The sequence below is a fragment of the Anser brachyrhynchus genome, assembly GCF_964034855.1.
Source record: "Anser brachyrhynchus genome assembly, chromosome: 17".
NCBI lineage: Eukaryota > Metazoa > Chordata > Aves > Anseriformes > Anatidae > Anser > Anser brachyrhynchus.
Window position 1 is genome coordinate 13,597,636 of NC_137710.1, and position 19,677 is coordinate 13,617,312.

The 19,677-nt window shown below is 57.8% G+C and overlaps 1 protein-coding gene across 4 annotated transcripts in view; it reads right to left on the reverse strand.

Annotated features, from left to right (window-relative positions):
* The window catches only part of KSR2 (kinase suppressor of ras 2), a gene marked incomplete at its 3' end in the record, with an annotated part of 59,829 nt that overhangs the window by 21,980 nt on the left and 18,172 nt on the right, over positions 1-19,677 (reverse strand). For 2 of the 4 annotated variants that reach the window (XM_080559591.1, XM_080559592.1), the window contains exons 5-15: positions 16,456-16,637; positions 10,217-10,286; positions 9,409-9,492; positions 7,696-7,763; positions 7,434-7,532; positions 6,484-6,602; positions 4,310-4,478; positions 2,389-2,430; positions 2,014-2,080; positions 1,445-1,493; positions 502-869 (exon numbers count right to left, since the gene is read on the reverse strand). In XM_080559591.1, coding sequence (XP_080415717.1) covers positions 502-869; positions 1,445-1,493; positions 2,014-2,080; positions 2,389-2,430; positions 4,310-4,478; positions 6,484-6,602; positions 7,434-7,532; positions 7,696-7,763; positions 9,409-9,492; positions 10,217-10,286; positions 16,456-16,637 — 1,317 coding nt within the window. The remainder of the gene's footprint in view (positions 1-501; positions 870-1,444; positions 1,494-2,013; positions 2,081-2,388; positions 2,431-4,309; positions 4,479-6,483; positions 6,603-7,433; positions 7,533-7,695; positions 7,764-9,408; positions 9,493-10,216; positions 10,287-16,455; positions 16,638-19,677) is intronic. The other 2 variants (XM_080559593.1, XM_080559594.1) reach the window with 1 other exon arrangement.

Sequence of the window (19,677 nt, forward strand, 5' to 3'; positions counted from 1 at the left end):
ATGGACAAGCCCTTGGAGCACCAGCCCTCCTTGAGCGCACCCAGATTCCCACACCTCCGCTGCCCTTCTGGCTGTACCGAGGACAATGTGACGCAGCAGTTGCGCCCTGCTATGCCTGCAGATAGATTTCTGAGCCATTTCCACACCACCAGGCCACTCATGGGGCCTGCTGCCCCACTGCTTCACACCCTCCAGACCCCACCACTCACCCAGCCACCAGCCAGGGGACCACACAAAAACCCCTCCGGGACAGAAGCTGCCAAGACAGCACCATGCTGCTGGTTAAAACAAACCTCCCAGCTCCGTGTTTCCAGGAGATGAAACTGCCTGGCCCCACGCAGGAGGGTTTTGCTGTCCCACAGCATGCGTCACAGGAGATGGAGGACATCCCTCCACTAGGACAAGGAGGACTAGCCTCCTGGCACCTTATCAAGAGGTATTGTTGGCCTTCAGGAGGGCTTTTTGGAAAGAAAACAACACGCATGAGATGCTGGGCCCTACCTGGTGATGATGGCGAGGTGCGGGGGGCTCATGCAGGCCCCCATGAAGAGCACCACGTTCTCGTGCCGCGTCTGTCGGTAGGCCATCACCTCCCGCTTGAAGGCCTTCAGCTGGTCCTCGTTGTCCCGCTCGATGTCGATGAGGCGGATGGCCACCTCCCCGTGCCAGCGGCCATGGAAGACCTGCCCGAAGCGGCCCTTGCCGATGAGCTCGCCGATCTCCAGCTGCTCGAAGGGGATGTCCCACTCCTGGAGGAAGATGCTGGTCTGGCTGACCTTGCGGGGGAAGTTGCGGGCGGAGAGGAGCGAGAGGTTCATCTCCTCGAAGTCGTCCTCCGACTCCTGCGCCTCCTCGGCGCCTTCCTCGTTCTGCAGGAGGGGACAGGGAGGTGACTGTGAGCGGGGACCGGCACCCACCTGCCACCCTTGGGTGCTCAACGGGGCTGCACCACACAACACAACGCAAATTGGGGAACTGCTGCCAAGGGGATCCTCGCCCTGTGCCAAATTTTCAGTGCGTCTCATCAAATTTCACTGTATATAAACCTGGGGGCAGACACGAAGCCCATGAGGGACCCACACAGAGCCAGCTGGGTTGGGAAGGTACTTCAAAATCACCGAGTCCAGCCATCAGCCTGCCCAGCCCCATCACCAAACCACGTCCCTCGGTGCCTGGGCAGGATTAGGCCTGGCTGTTAACTCGTTTATCTGCAGCTTTGCTGCAGAGATGCTAATCTCACCGGGTGCCTTGAAACACGCCTTGAAATGTCTGTAACATGGGTGCCCACAGAGCCCCAGACTGACCCAGACAGTTCTGTGCAATCATTTCTGAAGATGCACAGACAATAAAGGCATCAAAAGCCCAAATCCCCAAACTCTGGCTTAACCAACTTCAGTTTTGGGACTTTCCCTTTCACCCCACAAACAAAACCCAAGCAGCTCACCTCTGACGTGGGCTCCACTTCAATTTGAAGTAATGGATTTCCTTCCAGGCTGTTAAAAAAAAAAAAAAAAAAAACAACCGCGGTGTGAAAACAACGCTAGGTACGTCACTCTCACCCAAGGGATCAGTGAGGATAAGTGCTGGCTAATTAGCTTTGCTGCTAATTGGGGAGAGGCGGCCCTTCCCCACAAGTCGCAGCCATCCGAGGGGCTGATGGAGCACAGGAGGGCGATGGATGGGATCCATTGCTGAAGTCCCGGGGGGGGTTGGTGACAAGAAGCCCCCCAGGACCTCGCAGCTTTGACCATGTTGAAGCAGGGCTGGGGCAGGTATTTGTGGCACATTGAGGTGGTTTCTCAGATTTGACTTCTTTCTGACATCAGGACCTGGGGGGTGAAGGCCGACCCCATCCCAGAGGCAGGGCTGCATCAGCAGGAAGAAAGCGATGTAAAAAAATTCCCCGTCTCTGCCTCCTTGCAACCACTTTTCGTTCCCACATGCTCCTAGCACATAAACCCCTCACTGACACCATCCTCCCAAAAGGGCTCTTCTATAGGGCCCGGCACTCACATGGGGTTGGAGGTCACGGGGTGCAGGACCACCTGTGGGGCTCGGGTCGGCGTCTCAGGTACCACGTCTGGGGAGGAGAGAGCGCAGTGAGAGCCGGTGGGGTGCCCCTGGGGAGGCCAGCCCTCCCTCCAGCCCCCAAAAACCTTGGATCAGACCCGGGTGCAATTTTGGGGATAATCTGGGGCCGTCCAGCCCTGTAGTATCTTCATAGCGCTTGCGGTCCTGCAGCAATGTATGGGTTTGGGGGAGCATATTTGGGTTTGGGGGACCCAGCTCAACCTCCCTGCACGAGCCCAGCCATGCACCCACCCCCATGGGGACCCTCCCCTCTCCGAGAGGTGCAGCTCAGCACCCTGCATCATAGGAGAGCCTTACCTGGGAAAATGAACTGCTGCTTGTACTTGTAGTAATGGGAGGCTGCAAAAGAGAGAGGGGGATAAATGCCAGCCAGGCAGGGCTGCGCCCAGTCCCCCTCCACGAAACGCCAGCCCCGAGCCTGGTCCCTGCCCCACATCCCAGGGAGGACCCAATCCATCGCACACACGCTCCCTTGTTGGCTCCCTAAGCCCATCTGATGTGTGCAGAGGTATTTTTCCTCCTGTGCTTCCAGCGTACCCTCCGTACACACTTTTACTGTAAACTCCACAGTGCTCGAGGGACGAGAGCCACCACGGTCGGGTTTGCTGTGTGTCAGCTCTTAAAACTTCACTCCTCCTTTTGCTGGCATCAGCAACCCCTTCACACCCGTAATTAACATCCGGGGAGTGCTGATGCTGCCTGTGGGATTCGGATGCCCAGTTTGCAAGCAAAAGCCCGCGGGTTTGAGCGGTGCGATCGGCCCGGCAGACACCAAGCGATGAATTTCCAGCTGCTTGCACCCATTTTTGCCTGCTCCAGCCCATCAGCTCTGCAGCAGGACCCAAGCACACCTGAGCCAAGATCAAAGGAGACCCGGAGATAATTCTGGGTGAAAAAAGGTCACCGTGCTGCAACCCCCAAGCTCAAATCCTAATCCCCGAGATGACCATCTTGGTGAGGCCACTCTGAACTTCCCGCATGGGAAGATGAAAGCGCGGTGAGCCCCGCTTTGTGTCCGACCAGATCCTCTTCACTGCAGGGCACAGGGCAGGGGGTGAGCCCCTCTGAGCTCTGTGGGGCTGATCCTGCCCCGCTCCATCCCCGCTGGCTCGATGCAAGCCCCAGCCCCCGGGTCAGGAGGTGCTGCTGCCAGCTGCAGGCTTCCTTCTGCAGTTTGCACTTCAAAGGACATGAAATAATGTCCTTGGGGGAGGTTTCTTCTCCAGAAATAAAGTGTGATGGGGGCACCAAATATTCTGGGGGACCCCAAGACCCCCGCGGGGACCAGGGCTCGCTCAGGGAGTGGTTCAGGGATGTTTGGGGCCACACTCCTTGGACATCGGGACGCTTCAGCCCTAGAGGGTGGGAGCAGAAGAGGCTCTGCAGGTGGCACACATCCCCCCCATCTTCCTCTGCTGTCTTCCTCGTCCCCCCCAGCACCCTGCCCAGCCCCTGGCGTGCTCCATCCGGAGGGACCCAACCTCCTGGCTGCCCACCCAAAAGGGGTCATGAACCAAATGGGGTCACCAGCACCAGGCTGGCCACAAGTGTCTCAGAGTCTTGGAGCTGGGTCACAGCCGGGAGTCCCCCTTGTCACCCCTTTTTGGGACTGCTGGAGTGGGTGAGAGGGGAAAGTGGTGGCCATGGACAGCTGAGCCCCTGCATTTTGGGGCATTTAATGCACCTCCTGCATCCTGCAGCCACCAGGGACCAGCACCCTGTGACCATGTGTCCTTTTCCACCTTCCTTCTCGGTGGGACGAGCCATGTCAGATCCCCCCAGCACCAACAACTCCCCACGTGCACCCCGACCTGGCCCTGCAAACAGGAGGTGCATCGCCCCAAAGCACGGGGACGTCACCCCCAGGCACCCCAGCAGAGGGACAAGACCTTGTTTCCCACTGAGGCCACACACTGGGCACATGTTAAGGGGTGCCTGGAAAGGTTTTGGCAGCCTCGAGCCTCGGAGGTTGCTCACAGAGGTCCTGCTTCAGAGCTGCTCAGGACCAGCCTGGAAAAAGCCCTGTGCTCTGACCCTGCTTTGAGCAGCAGCTTGGACAAGAGACCCCCGAGGTCCCTCCCGAATTATCCAAAACTCATTTCTGCTGCTTCTTCCCCTTTCCCAGCCTGGAGCAGACCCTTACCCTGAGGACACCTGCAGCAGACCCCCACACATGTGCTGGGGGGGCAGATGTGGAGGTGGGGAGCACGGCACATACCTGGCAGGTTGAACTGCTTCTGCTGGCGCGGGCACTGCGGCGATGGGTGCAGCGGGGACGGCGGCGTGGCACTGGGCGGCAGTGGCGGGGCCGGCGAGGACGGCGTGGAGGAGGTGGTGGAGGACGGGTTGCTGCTGGAGTCCGGCTGGTAGGGCACCGGGATGTGGTCCTGCACGACACGGAGGGGGGAGAAGGAGAGGGGAGATGGTGAGAGCGGTGCCGCTGCACAGTGCTGCAGCGCAGAGGGCGCCAGGTGACAAGTGGCAGTGACTCAAGTCGCCCTATTCCCATATTTTCAGGAGTCCTGGGGAACAACCAGAGCCCCAGCATGGCCAGGGGGTGATTTCAGGCAGGATTGGAAGGACCAGCCAAGGCTCCTGCGGTCCAGGCAGCACCCGAACATCCCAAGACATCTCCCCATGCCAGCTGACCTTGCCCTCCAATAATTGTTCCTAATCAAGGCAAGGACAAACGTGATGGGACACACTGGGATGGGTTATTCAGGGCCACCTGGGACAAAACAGGGCTGAGGACCTGAAGGATTTGAGTGTCTAGAGAGGAAAACTGGGGACAGAGTTCCCCACGTTGCCCACACCCATGCTGTCCAGCTTGGAGACACGTTGCAGGGTCTGATTTCCCCGCTGGAGATGGGAGCTCCCCCTTGGCAAACCCCCCAGAAATCTGCACCAGCCTTCCAATTTTGTCCCATTTAATGAGGTTTTAAACGAGCTGGGCTTTCCAGGAAACCCACGTGCATTTTGTACAGTCCACCCTGACACACACGGCAGCCTTGGCTTGGCAAAATATTTTTTAAACCAACACCGAGCGCCACGAACAATGAGATTTTAATGCTGTGCACAGAGAACAGGATATCTCTAAAGAAAAGCTTTCAGAAACACCAACAAAAGAAGGGGCCCTGATGGATAAAGCACGTTTATAGAGGACACTTTAATGGGAACGGGAGCACTCAGGTCACAGCCTGGGACAAGCACGAGGATGATTTCCTAGCGGCTGCTGATCCAGCAGTCGTTATCAGTCCTCCTTAGAAAAGCCCCATTGCATCCTCAGAGCCGAGTACAGCTCGGCAATCTGCACATGCACATATTAGGACATACAGATATATGTATCAGCACGGGCATGAGTTTCATTTGTTGCTTTCAAAGCATGAGATAGGTCTACAAATACACAGTGTGCATCGTTACGCCCTGCTTAGGGGAAAGCTACGACAGGAGCGCGGTGGCAGAAGGAGACTGGTGCTGCTGCCCTTCCTGTCCCAGCCCGTACCAGCGGGCTGAATCACTTCCCCAGTGCCCTCTAATAAAATAAAAGAGCGTGGCAGCTACATGAAAAAAATCACTGGAAGGATCTGCGATAGAAAGAAAAATGCATCTGGGTTTCTTTTAGCTTCCCGCGGCAGCTCTGCAGCCTCCCCAGGTGCCACCGAAGCCATTTGCACCACGCCATAACCACAACAACAACAAGGCAGATAATTACTCTGAGGATCTCCTAAGAGCCTGGGGCGTAAAAACTCTAAATTTCCTCCAAAATAAACCCATGCTGGTTTATTGCGATTAGTGTAGCGCAGAGAAAGCAGCCAGGTGCACTGCCCGCTCTGCCTCGACCGGCGAGGCCAGGGACACGAGCAGACTCTGGGCTTGTCTGACTTGGAGCAGTTTTCCTGAAGTTTCAGGCAGCAGCACATGGCTTTTGAGCCATTTGAAAGAAATAAGCTTGGAGGATGCAGAATGCAGGGGGAAAGGTAGATGTGCCTAAAAACCCAAGGAGCCGCAGGAGAAGGAGATGCTCCACCCAGGGGAAACTCCACCGGTCTCCTCCTGCCCTAAGCACAGGGCACGTGAGCACGGGAATTTAATTAATTCTTTCCTTTAAGAATGACTTTCAAAGCTCCTGCATAGCAGAGGGGTTTGATGCTCCAGGGGAGGACACGGCCCGGGGCAAGTTGGGGATGGGGCTTCAGGGGTGATGGATGGACCCTGGGTGATGGACGGACCCAGGCAAGGGGCGGCCAAAGACCCAGCAAAAGCCACCAAACTTTTGATGATTCCCCTCTTGGGAGCACAGGAGGGGTTTGGGGCATCGAGGTAGGAGCAGAACCTCGGTGGCTGCCGGGCAGGGGTCTGGGCAGGGGTCGGGGACCACGCCACGCTGCTCACCTTGTTGAGCTTGTTGGTTTTGGGGAGCGTCTGGCTGACGTGCAGGTCCGAATACCTGGGGGGCTTCCGCAGGGGGTTGTTGATATCGCAGGGCACCGACTCTGTCCGGACTAACCTCGCTGCGGGGAGAGGGGACAGGGGGGACAGGGGTGGAGGGGCGGGGAAAGAGAGAAAGAGGGAGGCTGTAAAGGCGCACGTCGGAGAGCATCAGCAGCCGCCAGGAGCCCAGGGCTTCGGCCAGCACGAGCGTTTTCCCACCCAGTGCCACCATCCTCTTCCTTGCAGCAGGCCAAGGAGCCGGCTCAGAGCCTCCCACACGCAGCAGGGATGTTTTAGGAGCATTTGGGGGGGGGTTAATTCATTAATGCTGAACACCGGCTGCAGGGGCTGCCCCCAAGCCACATCACTCCTTGCTCCTGCCCTAAAACGTGCAGCAGGCAGTGCCGGCAATTTCTCGGCCCGCAGCCGTGACCCCAATTTCTGGGAGTCGCCCACCGCCGAGCCCTGGTGCCACCAGCGCAATGCGTTTCCCTGGTATGGAACTGCTGAGCAGGCTTTTGGTGATCGGGTGGTGTTTAGCGCACACGAGCAGCCTTATTAGCTCAAAATTAAACTCAGAGCTGGAATTGGCTTTGAAAGCATTTCCCCTAAGTGATCTCAGCCCTTCGTCCTCCGCCGTCGGAGCACTCGGCCAAAAACTGGAAGAAAAGAGGTGGGAAGCGGCGCCCATCTTCCAGCTGCGAGATCTCCCTTTCCAGGCTTGCAAAAGTGCCCAAATTTCCAAATTTCTCTGTATTTCCAATGGATTCTCAGGGCAGGCAGCTCCGGAAGCACCAGGAGAGCATCCGGAGGGGCACGGCCGGGACCCCCATGCACCGAGAGCCGCGGTGGGTCCGGGTGCCACGCGTGCGCCCTGAGTTAGCGAAAGGCTAAAACCTGTTGGCACTTACCCCGTGCGGTGGGGAATCTGAAAAGAAAAGGTGGCAGGGGGAGGGTGGGTGGAAGCGGTTTGCAATGCAAATCTGCCTCGCCCCGCACGGCTCGTCTCCCTACAAGCGGAAAAGACGGTCGGTAAAATTTTCACAGAGCGCCCAAAGCGGTTTCGGGAGCCTCGGGTCGAGGGCTCGGGCTCCCGAAAGTCGCCCGGGGGCTTCTGAAAGTTTTACCTGGAGGCAGCATCCCGGGAGGCAGAAGCGGAAGAAAGGCCCTTACCTCCGCGGTGGATGATCAGCAGGTGGCACGGAGGGGCCTCTTTGGTGCATTTGTTGTGGCACTTGAGCCTAAAGGGGGGGGACACGGAGAAAACCGTAAGGAACGGGGACGGACGCGGCCCCGGCGCATCGCCGTGTGCCCGGGGCCACGCAATTGTCCTCTGGGAAAAGCCTCCCTCCCTGCTCCTGCAACCCCAAATTGTAATTTCTGACTTTTAACCAAAATAACAGGAGCGTTTGTGGGACTTTTGGTGAATATTCTGCAATATTCTGGAGCATGGAGCCCACGGAGGGCTGCACCCCGCGGGCAGGGGACATAGGCATCAGCAGGCTCCCACCCCAAAATGTTCCTGTTTGTTCCCAATTAGGGATGGAAAGAGTCCGGAGCCTGTGGATGGGGAGAGCCAGGGGAAAAGGGAAAAAAAAATAAAACACTGGAAAGAATTCAAAAACCAAGGGCAAAGGAGGAAAAAACGGCGGCAGCTACAAGTCAATGAGCTGGGTAATGAAAATTCAGGAGTCTTGCATGTTGGCTTTTATTACAAAGCCATTCCTAGAGGGAAAGGTAGAGATTAATTCAGTAGTTGAGGCTTGGGGGTTTTTTTGCTCTGTTTGTTTGGTTTACCTGCATTTCCCCTCCCCCTCGTTTGGGTAGGGGAACATAGCACGGGGCCAAGCAGCTACGGCAAAGTCAGCAAACACAAATATTTTGTGTCCATCCCAAGTTTTTAAAATACTTGGGATTCATTTGCTCTTTTCTGAGCAAACACAGGAAGCAGGAGCAGGACAGATCCTGGCCGTTTTTCAGCCCTTGTACACACAGGGGGAAAGGGGAAGAGCTCCCAAGGGAACAGGGTGATGCGTGCAGGAGGTGGCTCAAGTGAAAAATAAGCTGAAGAATCACCACTTAAAAAAAAAGAAAAAAAAAAGTGTTTTTTAATGTTATCACTTCCAGAAAACCTCCACCACCACCCAGAACTGCACAATAGCTCCGCATTCCTTGCCCGGGTTTAAATCCCACTTTGCTAACTCATCAGCATTTAATCAACGGCCCCAGCGATCGTTATCGCTTGATAGCCCCAGCTAACTCAGTTACCAGCAGACAATCAGCAAATTCCCAGCACTGATCCCTAGCAGAGGCAATTGCGCCTCCAGAAGCAGTTTCACTAAGTGCTGATGCCTGCACAATACCGCGCAGGAGACGGGCGACCCTGGATTTTAAGTGGCATTACCATCCTCCTCGCTGTCTTTTCCCAGCCTTGCCCAAAAAATGGAAATGGACCCTCCGCCGCCGTCCCTCTCCTTTGCAAAGCATCTTAATTGGGCTCGTGGGTGGGCTGGCTGCTTGCCACCACGTGCCTGCCAGGAACTAGAAGCCCCTGCGACTTTCGCTGGGGAATAAAAGGAAGGATTTGGGCCAAAGCTGGGCGCGAAGCCCCAGTGCTGCCTGCAGGTGCACAGCTCCGCACGGCACCCTGCCAGGCGAGCAGCCCCGGTGGGCAGCAGCCTCCTCAAGGACCTGCTCCCCTCCCTTCATGCAGACCTGACCTGGCCTCAGCCCTGTTTTGGGGCTTTTTTCACCCAATCCCATGTCTCGTCAAGGCTTCCTACAAGGTGGCGGGGTGCTGGCTGCTCTCCCCGTGCCCGAGCCCCTGCCCGGCTCCACCACCAAAGCCCTCGTGATGCCCCAGGAGCTGCACGCGGAGCTCCGTACTTGCAGTTTTTGCACTTCAAGCCAAACAACATTCCTTTCCCGCAGACGGTGCAGGTCTGAGACATCCAGTACTTGGTGGAAAACCTGCAGGGAGAAAGGCAGAGGGTGGCTGGGGCCGGGCACAGTGGCACTGCCCTGTCCAAGCACCCTCCTCCAGCACCAGCACCTCCAGGAGTCTGCCAAGCCGTGATTTATCCCTCCTGTGCTGCACTCAGTGCTGCTACAGATGAGAGGCATCACTCTAAGGATGCCAAAACACCTCTCTAAGTCTCCCTCTGGTTCATGCAGGCTGCTCCAAAGGAGGTCCGAGCAAGCCACCGAGGAGGACTCCTTGCAGCTCCCCAGTTTTGCCCACCCAATGTTGAATCCAGGGCTCCAAAAATTCCCCCTTGCCCCAGGGCTCGGCTTCCCAGCCCGAACTGAACAGCAGCCCCGAGGCAATTTCCCGTGTTTCACCTTCCTGCCGCAGGTACAGAAGGGCAATAAACCAGAGATAGGAAATTTGCCGAAGGTTGGCAGGGTCGTGGGTAATACACGGCTTTTATTGATAGCGGCTGGAGCCTTATCTAACGCAAATCAGAGCTGAAATGGAATTTAAATGGGCTGCTAGGACAGCACAGCCAAGCATGGGAAACTGGGAATACGACACAGAGCCCCCGTCCCGGACAAGAGGAGGAAAAGGGGAGGCTCATCGCATCCCATGCGCTTTGCTGAGGCTGCTGCGTGTCCCCACGGGGCACAAGGAGAGGCCAAGGATGGCTCCGGCGTCCCCAGCACTTGCTCCCATCCCACACCAGGGCCAGCGTACCTGTGCTTTATGGAGTTTCCCAGGTCTCGTCGGGGGATCTGTGGGGACCAGCGAGGCACTGACAGCGTGTCTGCAGGGGACGAGACAAGGAAACCACCGGGGTTAACAGAGGAGAAAGCCAGAGGTGACATTTTCATGGGGGGAGCAGAGGACGCACCCGAAAACGAGGTTTTGCCAAACTTTTCGCTTGGAGACCCCCCATTTTTCCAAAGGAAGACACATCGAGATTTGGGTCTGGGGGGGATTGGGGTGCGCTGCCCCCACCACCTGGTTTGGGGCAGGAGGGGGGTGGGAGCCCCTGCACCCCCCTGTGCACACGTGGGTGTGCGAAAGCTGCCGGAGCCACTTAGCAGTTTCCAAACAAGAAAAGGGAAAACGAAGCATAAATGGCAGCGGCGCCGTTTATTAATAAGACATCACGTCTTGGGGTTGCATTTCTGGCTGAACAAAAAGCCGAGCGTCAGCCGCTTGCAAGCCAATTTAACTCTTATTCAAGCTGATGATTAAAAAGAGAAAGCAGCCTCCGTATGCTTCTGCTGGGGGAAAAGGAAGGAGAAAGGGCAATGGGACCTTGGCTGGGTGAGGAAAACGAGGTTTGGGGATTTGGAGGCTGGGTGTTCAACGAGGGGTTCACCGGGGGCCTGCACGAAGCGAGCCAGCCCCAGCTGCAGCGCCGGCCGTTTGCTTGGCGTGCCAGCAAATCCCTGGCTAAACACACTTCCAATATCCCCCCTACGAGCGGGGAGAGCCGCTGTTTGCTTTAATATCCCATTTTAATAATTGCGCTCTGGCTGAAGGTTACATTTCCATGCCTGCGCCCACCGCCGCTGCGGCTGGAGCCCGAGCATCCCCAAAAACAGCCCAGCACCGGCAGCATCCCCAGCACAGCTTTTCCAGCCCCGACAGACCCTAAAGCACGGTCAGCAATTAAGATGTTTGAGGACTACAAAGCCAATTAAGGTAATTGCTGCCCGTGTTTTATACCGGTGGCACTCGTGCTTCTCCCGCATCAGCGCTCCCCAACCCCAGCACCATCCATCCTGCTGCCCCTATACCCACAACCTACAGGGGATGGATAGATTTTGGGGACCACCCTCCAAGCCCAGGGCTGGTGTGGGAAGCAGTCAGACCGCTCCGCACCCAGTCCTGCAGCACCAAGCTCTATTCTCCCCTAAATGCCATTTTCTCATCTGTAAATCACATTAAACAAATAAAATCCACCCCCCCCCCCAACCGGTCCTTGATGAACCAAACAGGCAAGAACAGCTCCTCTCCCCAAATTAAATTACAACCTCCGCTTCAGCATCCACAATTTATTTCCACTAACTTTCAGCTGGCCTCAATTAAATCCTGCCATCCCGGGGAGGGGGAGAGGGGCGAGGCAGAAAGCTGGCCGAGGCTTTTAATTACTTTCTAAATGTGCTCGCTGCAAAATTTATTAAAGTGTATCGGGGATTTTAACCTCCGAACAAAAATGAGACCGACGTGATTCACAGTTAATTATTTCCATTACGGGGGACGACACACGCAAAGCAGAGGCCTCCAACAATAGGGCTGCTGTTTGCGGGGTCGGGACGCGCCGAGCAGCGCGCAGGAGGGCAGGGGGAGCACCCCAGTGCCGCCCCAAGGATTTGGGGGCTTTTCAAGTTAATTGGCAATTCTCCCTTTTAACTTGTGAGTTGAGTTGTGCAGCTAGGGGAACAGCTTTTTCTTTTTTCCCATGGGTGATATTAATCGAGGGTTATGCCCAAAGGGAAGGCAGGGATGCTTCCATGCAGGCAGCGGCATCCTCCCAGCATGGCACAAATAATCCCATCAAAACCCCAAAATCACCAGGATGAGGGGCAATTGCAAGACAAAGCCTCGTGGCCACGGGATGGGAGCAGCATGTCGCACCGCCACAAAGGGGATGAGCCGCTTTTGGGGTAGATTCCTGCTGGTTTGGCACTGCTCGCGCCCCTTTCGCAGTGGGCATCTCCAAGCACCTGCGCTGCGCCCCAGCTGCACCAGGGAGATTTTGTTTGCCCGGTGAGAGGAGAGGGCAGGGAAGAGCTGGCTGCAGGGATGCCAAGAGCCCAGCAGGGACCCTGCCGTGACACCCTGCCCCTGCCGTGACACCCTGCCCCTGCATTTTGGCAGCATGGAGCCTCATCACCAAAACCAAGCTGCCCTGTGACCATTAGCATCTCCTCACCTCCCCGGCCTCACTCATGGCCTGAAAATCAGAGCTCTGTAACCATATTTCTCCTTGCACCAGTGCACGAGGACAGTTTTAGGGTGGCGTTTTATCCCCCTCTCCTCCCAGGTGCATGGGGTTGATTTCAGAGGATGACAGAGCGGGGACCCCTCCGTCCCCACATCCCCCATCGCCTGCTGGAGTTGCTGCCCCCGGGATGCAAACCCCTCCTCGTGGAGCATCACCGCCCCCCCGGATGGTGGGTACCAGCACTGTCCCACGCCAAAACCACCCCAAAACCTCTGTGCTTTCACCACCGCCACCGCATCGTACTCGCAAGCAGCTCCTCGCTCGGCACGGCGCGCTTTATCCCCGACCGACAGCCCGCGCTTGACGGGGATCAAATGTGCCAAGAGACGTCGGGGGGGGGGACGGTGACAGCCGCGTCCGGTGCAGCAATGACAGCGGGGACAGGAGCGAGGAGCCCCTGTCACCTCGCGGCAGTGACAGGCGGCGGTGACGGGTCCCTGAGTGGCACCCGTGCGCGGCGCAGGTGACGGGGCCGGGATGCGGGTGCCGGGGCTGTGACGCCCTCCTGGCCCCCGCAGCCCCCACCCGCTGCGGGAGAAGGATGCCTGAGCGATGCTTTGCACGGAGAAGGGCAGATGGAGCTTCCCTGTGTCCTTTATTTGGGGTTTCCCCCCTCCCCGGGGACAGATGGTGCCCCAGGGCTCAGCATCGCCCTTGCTAAAATTGCCTGGAGCACCGCGCAGGGATGGGGTGCGCTGAGCTCAGCCACAGGTGGGACTGTTTTGGCACGCTGTCTGCCTTACCCCCCTCCTGGCACCCCTCTGGACGCCTGGAGAATTTGGGTGAATTTGTTGTCAATCATGGTGGCAGCCCAACAAGCAAAGCCTCCCTCCCGGTACAGCAAACAGCACGGGGCTGTTTTCGCAACACGAGCGGGAGGGATAAGATGGATGGAAGGGGACAAGGAAGGTGGCTTTGCTAGGGCTGAGATGCCGGGGGGAGGGATAAGGGGCCTCCTTCTCCCCCAGGAAACCATGTGCCAAAAACAGGACATTTCTCCCCATAGTGATGGGGGATGCTGGCAGAGGTCACTGCCCGCACAGAGCTGAGCCAAGCTCACCAGCAAACTGCTCCACGGCAAAGGGTCTGGGGGCACCCGAGGGTGCAAATCCCCTCTGCAAGGCACCTCCGCACCTTGTGCTGGTTGGTTTTGAGGCCAAAAGAGGATGCGACATCTCCCCAAAGAGCAAAGGAAGGTGCAGCGATGCTCAGAGCAGCATCCCTAGCAGCTTTCCCCACGCAACGTGAACTCTGTGCAGAATTCGGGCTAGAAAGGGGTTCGGCCCCCCTCCTCCACTAGTGCACACAGGGTGGAAATGTGTCAGGGTGGCCACACCTGGGAGCAGGCAGCAGCAACCCGCGTCCCTACGGGATCACGCTGCGCTGCGCCATAGCGCGGGGACGTCCCCGCTGCAGCTGGAAGGAGGCTCCACGATCCCGCGGGCCAAGACGAAACCTCGGCTCATCAAAAGCAGCCGAGGAGAACAAGGCAGAGCTATTTCCAGAGCGTCTCTGCTAGGGAAACAGAAGTCACTTCATCATAACGGCAGTTCCTCTTTGCGGCGTGACAATCCTATTTATACAGCCGGAACGTCGCCTTCAGTCACTTCACTGGCTCAAATGCCTCCGCTGGGATTTTTCTCCCCATTCAGAGCCTACAGAGGCTGTTCAGAGGGTAGGAAATGCTACGAGGGGAAGACTTTGAGGGGCCGCTGCTCAAAGCTTCACGTACCAAGGGATGCTCCGTGCTCCCAGGCTAGGGAAGAGCCTCTGCTGTGCGCCGTACATTCAGCAAGGTGCCTGCACGTGGAGGCATAGCAGGCAGCCTGGGCTTGCTGGGGGCTGACGGTGGGGTTTTCCCTCCTGGGACGTGCAGGGTGTTGGGTCGCGTTGGGTTGTACCGGGTGCTCCTTTCATTCTGCAGGGTCAGACAGCAGCTGGAGAAGGGCAGCAGTGAGGTTGATCCCTGCACACCAAGAGCCACGTCCCCAGGTCCTCAGTGTCCCCCTGGCCACCAAGCCCAGGTGTGGGAGGGCGCCTGGTCCCCGGGCACCAGCAGCTTTATCTCCCGCAGCATCTCCAGCGAGGGGCCGCGCTCCCAGCAGTCCCCTGCCACTCCCTTCCCCTGCCTTCAGCACCACGTTGGTGTCCTGAAGATGCTGGAAATATTAAGAATAAATGCACCTGCAAGTGGCTCTTGCCAGGCCAGGACACCCGGCTAACAGAGGTGCTGTTAGGAGGGTCTGCAGCCATCAGCCTTTAGGATAAATAGGAGATCCATCCTGACCTGTGGGTGCTCCCAGCAAAGCCACAGGGTGGTGGCTCCTAAATGAGCTTGGCTCAAGGGCAGGCATGGGGCCGGGGTGCTCCTTGGGGACCACGAGGTGCACGAGCACAAGGGGGAAGCTCCTGCACCTCGGCACGGGGCGAGCCGCAGGGACATTTACTCCTCCCCAGAAATAAACGGGCTTCTGCGCTGCTCGCCGTAACTCATCTTCTTGCCGCGACGTAACGAGCCTTGGCTTCAAGCTCCATTAAGCCCCAGCAAATCATCGCCCCTCAGTGCAGCCAGCACCATGCTCAGCACCCGCTGGCCCGTGCAGGATGCTCCTGCTTATTTTTCCTTTCATCGCGTTTCCCCGCAGCCTGCTCGGCGCCCAGGACCGAGGGCTGATGAACGCACGGACGCTGCTCCTGCAAGGATCTCGCTCTGTAGCTGATGCTAAAACCTCTCAACAGGGATCATCCTCTCTCCACGGCTCACTTCTAGCTCCAGAAACAAACATTCACGGCAGCCAAGGAAGTCAGAGGGCCAAGGGGAGGGAAATGCGAGAGGACACCTCTCCGGCAGCGCTAGTCGTTTGCTAGTCCATCACTTTTCATTGTCTCACGCTCCTGCTCTGCCACATTACATCAGGTTATCATGCCACGGGACGTAATCCCATGCTGATGCATGAGGGAACCTAATGCAACCAGACACATCAGTGGTTTGCTGAGAACGGACTTTATTTCTTGGTTTCTGGTCCGCTACTCCCCGTCGGTCCGGGCTGCAAGTCGAACTCAGCCGGTGCTGCGGGGGGAAGAGCGATGCAAAAATACCCTCGCCCCAGGCCAATCTGCTGGCCATGCCAGCCCGAGTCAGGTAGCCGGGCATCTCTCTGGAAATAGCAGCGCCTGCCCTCGGAGCTGCTGCCAGGTCCCATTGTCCCCAGAGCCCGAGAAGCGGGAGCGGCGGGACGCCAGGCGCAGCTCGGTGACTCTTCTGTGCTGCCAAACGGCAGCTGATGGGGGCGAAAAAAGAAAGCAAGAAGTGGAACTAGATGATCTTTTAGCCTCTTTCCAACCCAAATAGTTCAGTGACTCTGTGAAATGACGAGGTCTTTGCTGGCAGGGTGCTGGGTGAAGCAGGGGCCCTGCGATAGCGGCACAGGACAAGGAGCGAACCCACAGGAGCTTTGGGGCTGAGCATCACACCTGGATCCTAAAAGCTTCAGGTCCTACAGAAGGCACCGGGATGTGAGCATCAGGCTGCCCCTCCTGGCCAGCAACACGCTGGCTCAGGTCCTCAGACCAAACCCCCCAAAAGCACCTCCAGGAACGAGGGCGAGCAGCCCCGTGCAGCCCCAAAGGCAGGATCTGGGCCGGCTGCCACGATCCAGCACCATGGGGCTTGCAGCAGGCTCAGCACCTCGCACAAAGGCAAAACCACGGCTGCGATCACAAAGGATCCCTTGAGAAACACCCACCAGCAGTAAAAGGCATCACCACCGACCCATCCAGCACGGGGAAAGCTCATGGATTTCCCACCTCCAAGCAGCCAACCTCCTGCGCTCGTTACAATACCATAAATCCATTTGCACATCTCCCCACCCCTTACCGGTGCTTTTGCACCTACCCAGAGTTACGTCCTCCAGTTTGCAGGTTTTGCACGGCACACCCGCGTGCCTGCTGGCGGTGCCGCGCCGGGACTTACTTGCTGAGAAGGTGGCGTCGGTGTGGACGGGAGGCGTGGAGGGGAGGAACGGCGGGTACCCCACGAAGAAGGACCGCAGGGAGCGCTCGGAGAGCAGCGGGGAGCGCTGCGAGGGGATGTTCTCACAGCTGCCCACGCTGTTGTGGATCTTGAGGTTCAAGGGCTTGTTCTTCTTCTTTACCCTGGGAGAGAAAGGAGAGGAGAGTGAGGGGCAAGGGACCTGGAGGGGTTTGCTCGCACGATGCTCCCCAGGGAGTGATGTTCACCCAGCAAGACGCTGCACTGCCCCCTAAATCTAGCGATAATTAGACCCACATCCCTGGGAGAAGTCTCAATCCCTCCCGGACATCCAAAAAATAAAGGGAATTTTCATGAAGTGTTAAGAACACGCTGCACTGGAGAGCTCTGCCACCCACAAAGCCTGGCTGGGAAGGGTCGGCTAGTCCCAAAGCGCCTTCGGTCCCAAAAGTGTCCCTGAAGCCCTCGTTGGCCCAGCAGCTCCCATCCCCATCACATTGCAATAGCAAAAGGTGGAGAGCAGCACCGGCTGCTGTGCCCAGAACGGCTTCTGGGAAAGACAGCTCAGCCCCTGTGGAGGATTTGGGGCAGAAAGACCCTTTTTGAGCAACAGCCCTTGGTGATCATGGTCCAGCTGTGGACAAGGGACCTCCTGCGCTCCCAGCATCACAGTGCCTGTACCGATGGTACAGTTAGCATCGACATGCAGCTGAATTTCATCCTCTTATTCAGTCTGCTGCCTTTGATTCCTGGCCACATCGTTATCATTTTAATTAGACTAAAACCAATGTGGGAGCAGAACGAATCGTGGCACCTCTGCAACAGCAACAGCTGGGCGCATCCAGCCGCAGCCCAGGAGGGAAACCCACAGCAGCTGGCCCCAGAGCTAAACCAAGCGCCATGCAATGCCAAGAAATGCTGTGCCATGCCATGCTTTGCTGTGCAATGCCAAGAAGTGCTGTTCCACGCCATGCCATGCCGTGCTATATCACTAAAATGCTGTGCCATGCCATGCCATATCACTAAAATGCTGTGCCATGCCGTGTCGTGCCATGTCATCCCACGCCACGCTGCACGATGCTGCAAGTCCTGCTGCAGCAGAGGACAGGAGAGCATAAACCCCAGCACCGCTCTCTCCAGAAACTTTCCTCTTCGTGCCCATCAGCTGCTGCCCTGTGAGCACCTGCACGCCCCAGGCCCCGCTCTGCCCCTGCTCCAGCAGCGCTGACCGAAGCTGCCCCCCCGGCCGCGCATCCCCCTGCGCAGCACCCGGGCATCTGGCCCTGCCAATTGGTAGGAAATGACCACGCTGCGCTCGCCAGCCCGCGTTAGCATCTGAAAATTAACCCGCCCTCTAATAAGCTAATTGTTTCCTTGCACAGGAAAAGCTGCTGCTGCTTTTAGGGTCTCTATAATGACTTCTTTGGGCGCACCGCGCGCACGACTGCTGCAGTGATGCAATGCACCAGCGGTCAGTGCTGGCCATGCCCTGCACCGATCCTGACCCTAAAACCCCATCCCTTAAAGCAAATCCACAAAGCACCAATGTCAGAGCCATTCTGACCCCTGCACCTGATCCCACCCAACCTTCCCATGTGGACCCAGAGGTCCAAGCACCACCGGTGCGGCTCTCCCCGAGCCCCCCTGCGCTCGGCCCAAAGAGCTTCCTGCAGCACGGTGATTAGCCACTAATCTCATTTTTTTCCACCCATAAATCAGTTCCAGACCAAATATTTACCGAGAGCATCATTTCCTCGCCAAGCAGGGCTGGTGACAGCTCTCATTATTAGGAAGGATGAGTGATTTTGGACAGAGAGAGATTTTTCCTCTCTCCCTGCTTCTTCAGAAGGAAGAATAATAAATACACGCAAAATCCTTGACCCCACACAGAGACCCACGAGCGTCCTGCCCCACTGGATGGGCCACAGCCTCGGTCCTCTTCCCCAACCCAAAAAAGGGGGTTGGGGAGCAAAGGCTTGCCGCCACCATGGAGAGGAATGAGGTGCTGTGGGAGCTGGGTGCTGCAGCAGGAGCATCCTCACAGGGATGTTCACAGGGACAAGTTTCCCCTGTGGGTGCTGCTGTGCCCCCCCACAAGCACCCCAGCACTGGGGACAGCACAGTCCTGGCCATTAGGGACCCTCACAGCGCCCCTGGGTGCGGGGGGACAGGTTTGTAGGACGGAGCAGGAGGCAGCACAGTGCACGGCCACCCCATCCTCCTGGGGAAGGCGGCGAGGGGGGTGGCACGAACCCCTGGCACCCCGAGAAGCAGCGTGGTTCCTCTGCTTCCCCACCACCTCCTCCTGGCCCCTCAGGGCTGGCCGAGCTGGGGAGGTGACAGCTTGACAGCCGCAGACAGACCGACACAGACAGACCGACCTTTGCGGGTCAGCCACGCCGTGCCAAGGATACGGAGCAGCTCCTTTCCGGCTGCGACTTGTTTACCCTAAACACCCTTCCCTGCCAGGGGAGATGCTGAGATCCCGCTCATCCTGATACCAGGCACGGGGTGAGGGTGGCTGACCCCAAACCGACCCCACAGGAGGGGTAAGAGACCCCTGAAGCCACCTCCACCCTCCTGGGGACGTGGCCCCCAGGTCCCTTTTGTGGCTGCACGTGCCAAACTGGAGCGCCCTTGCTGCCAGGGCCCGGACCCCGATGCTGGTGCAAAGCAGGGTGCAGGATGCGGCCACCTTTAGGGACAGCCCCTACGGAGGAGGTGTACGGCTCCTGGGATAAGAGCCCGGTGATTATAGGGCCGTGCTGCTGGAGGAGCAAACGCGGCGTGACGGGAAGCGCGGCGGAGGCTATTTAGACGGCAGCGATAGTGCCCGGCCTGCGGCCGTCACACCATGAGGACGCTTGTCCTCCGGTCACAGCTGGACAGCCTCCGAAATGAGACTCGACCCGCGCTCGGGGAGGCTGGAAGGGCACAGAGAGGGGGCTCAGGCAGCTTTCAGTATCCCTTTTGGGTTTTGGTCAGGTGGCTTAAAGGCTTTGTGGGAAGCAAACAGGAGCACCAAGTGCTCCCCTCTAGGCTCAAAGTCCCCAAAATCTGGGGAGAAACCCTGGGGTGGCACCATGGCATCACCCAGGGACAGACACCACCACGGGGACAAGGGTTTCCTCCCCAAGCCACCCCAAAACCGGGAGAAGAACCCCAAATCTGAACACCCCAGCTATTTCTTCTGCCAATTCAGGA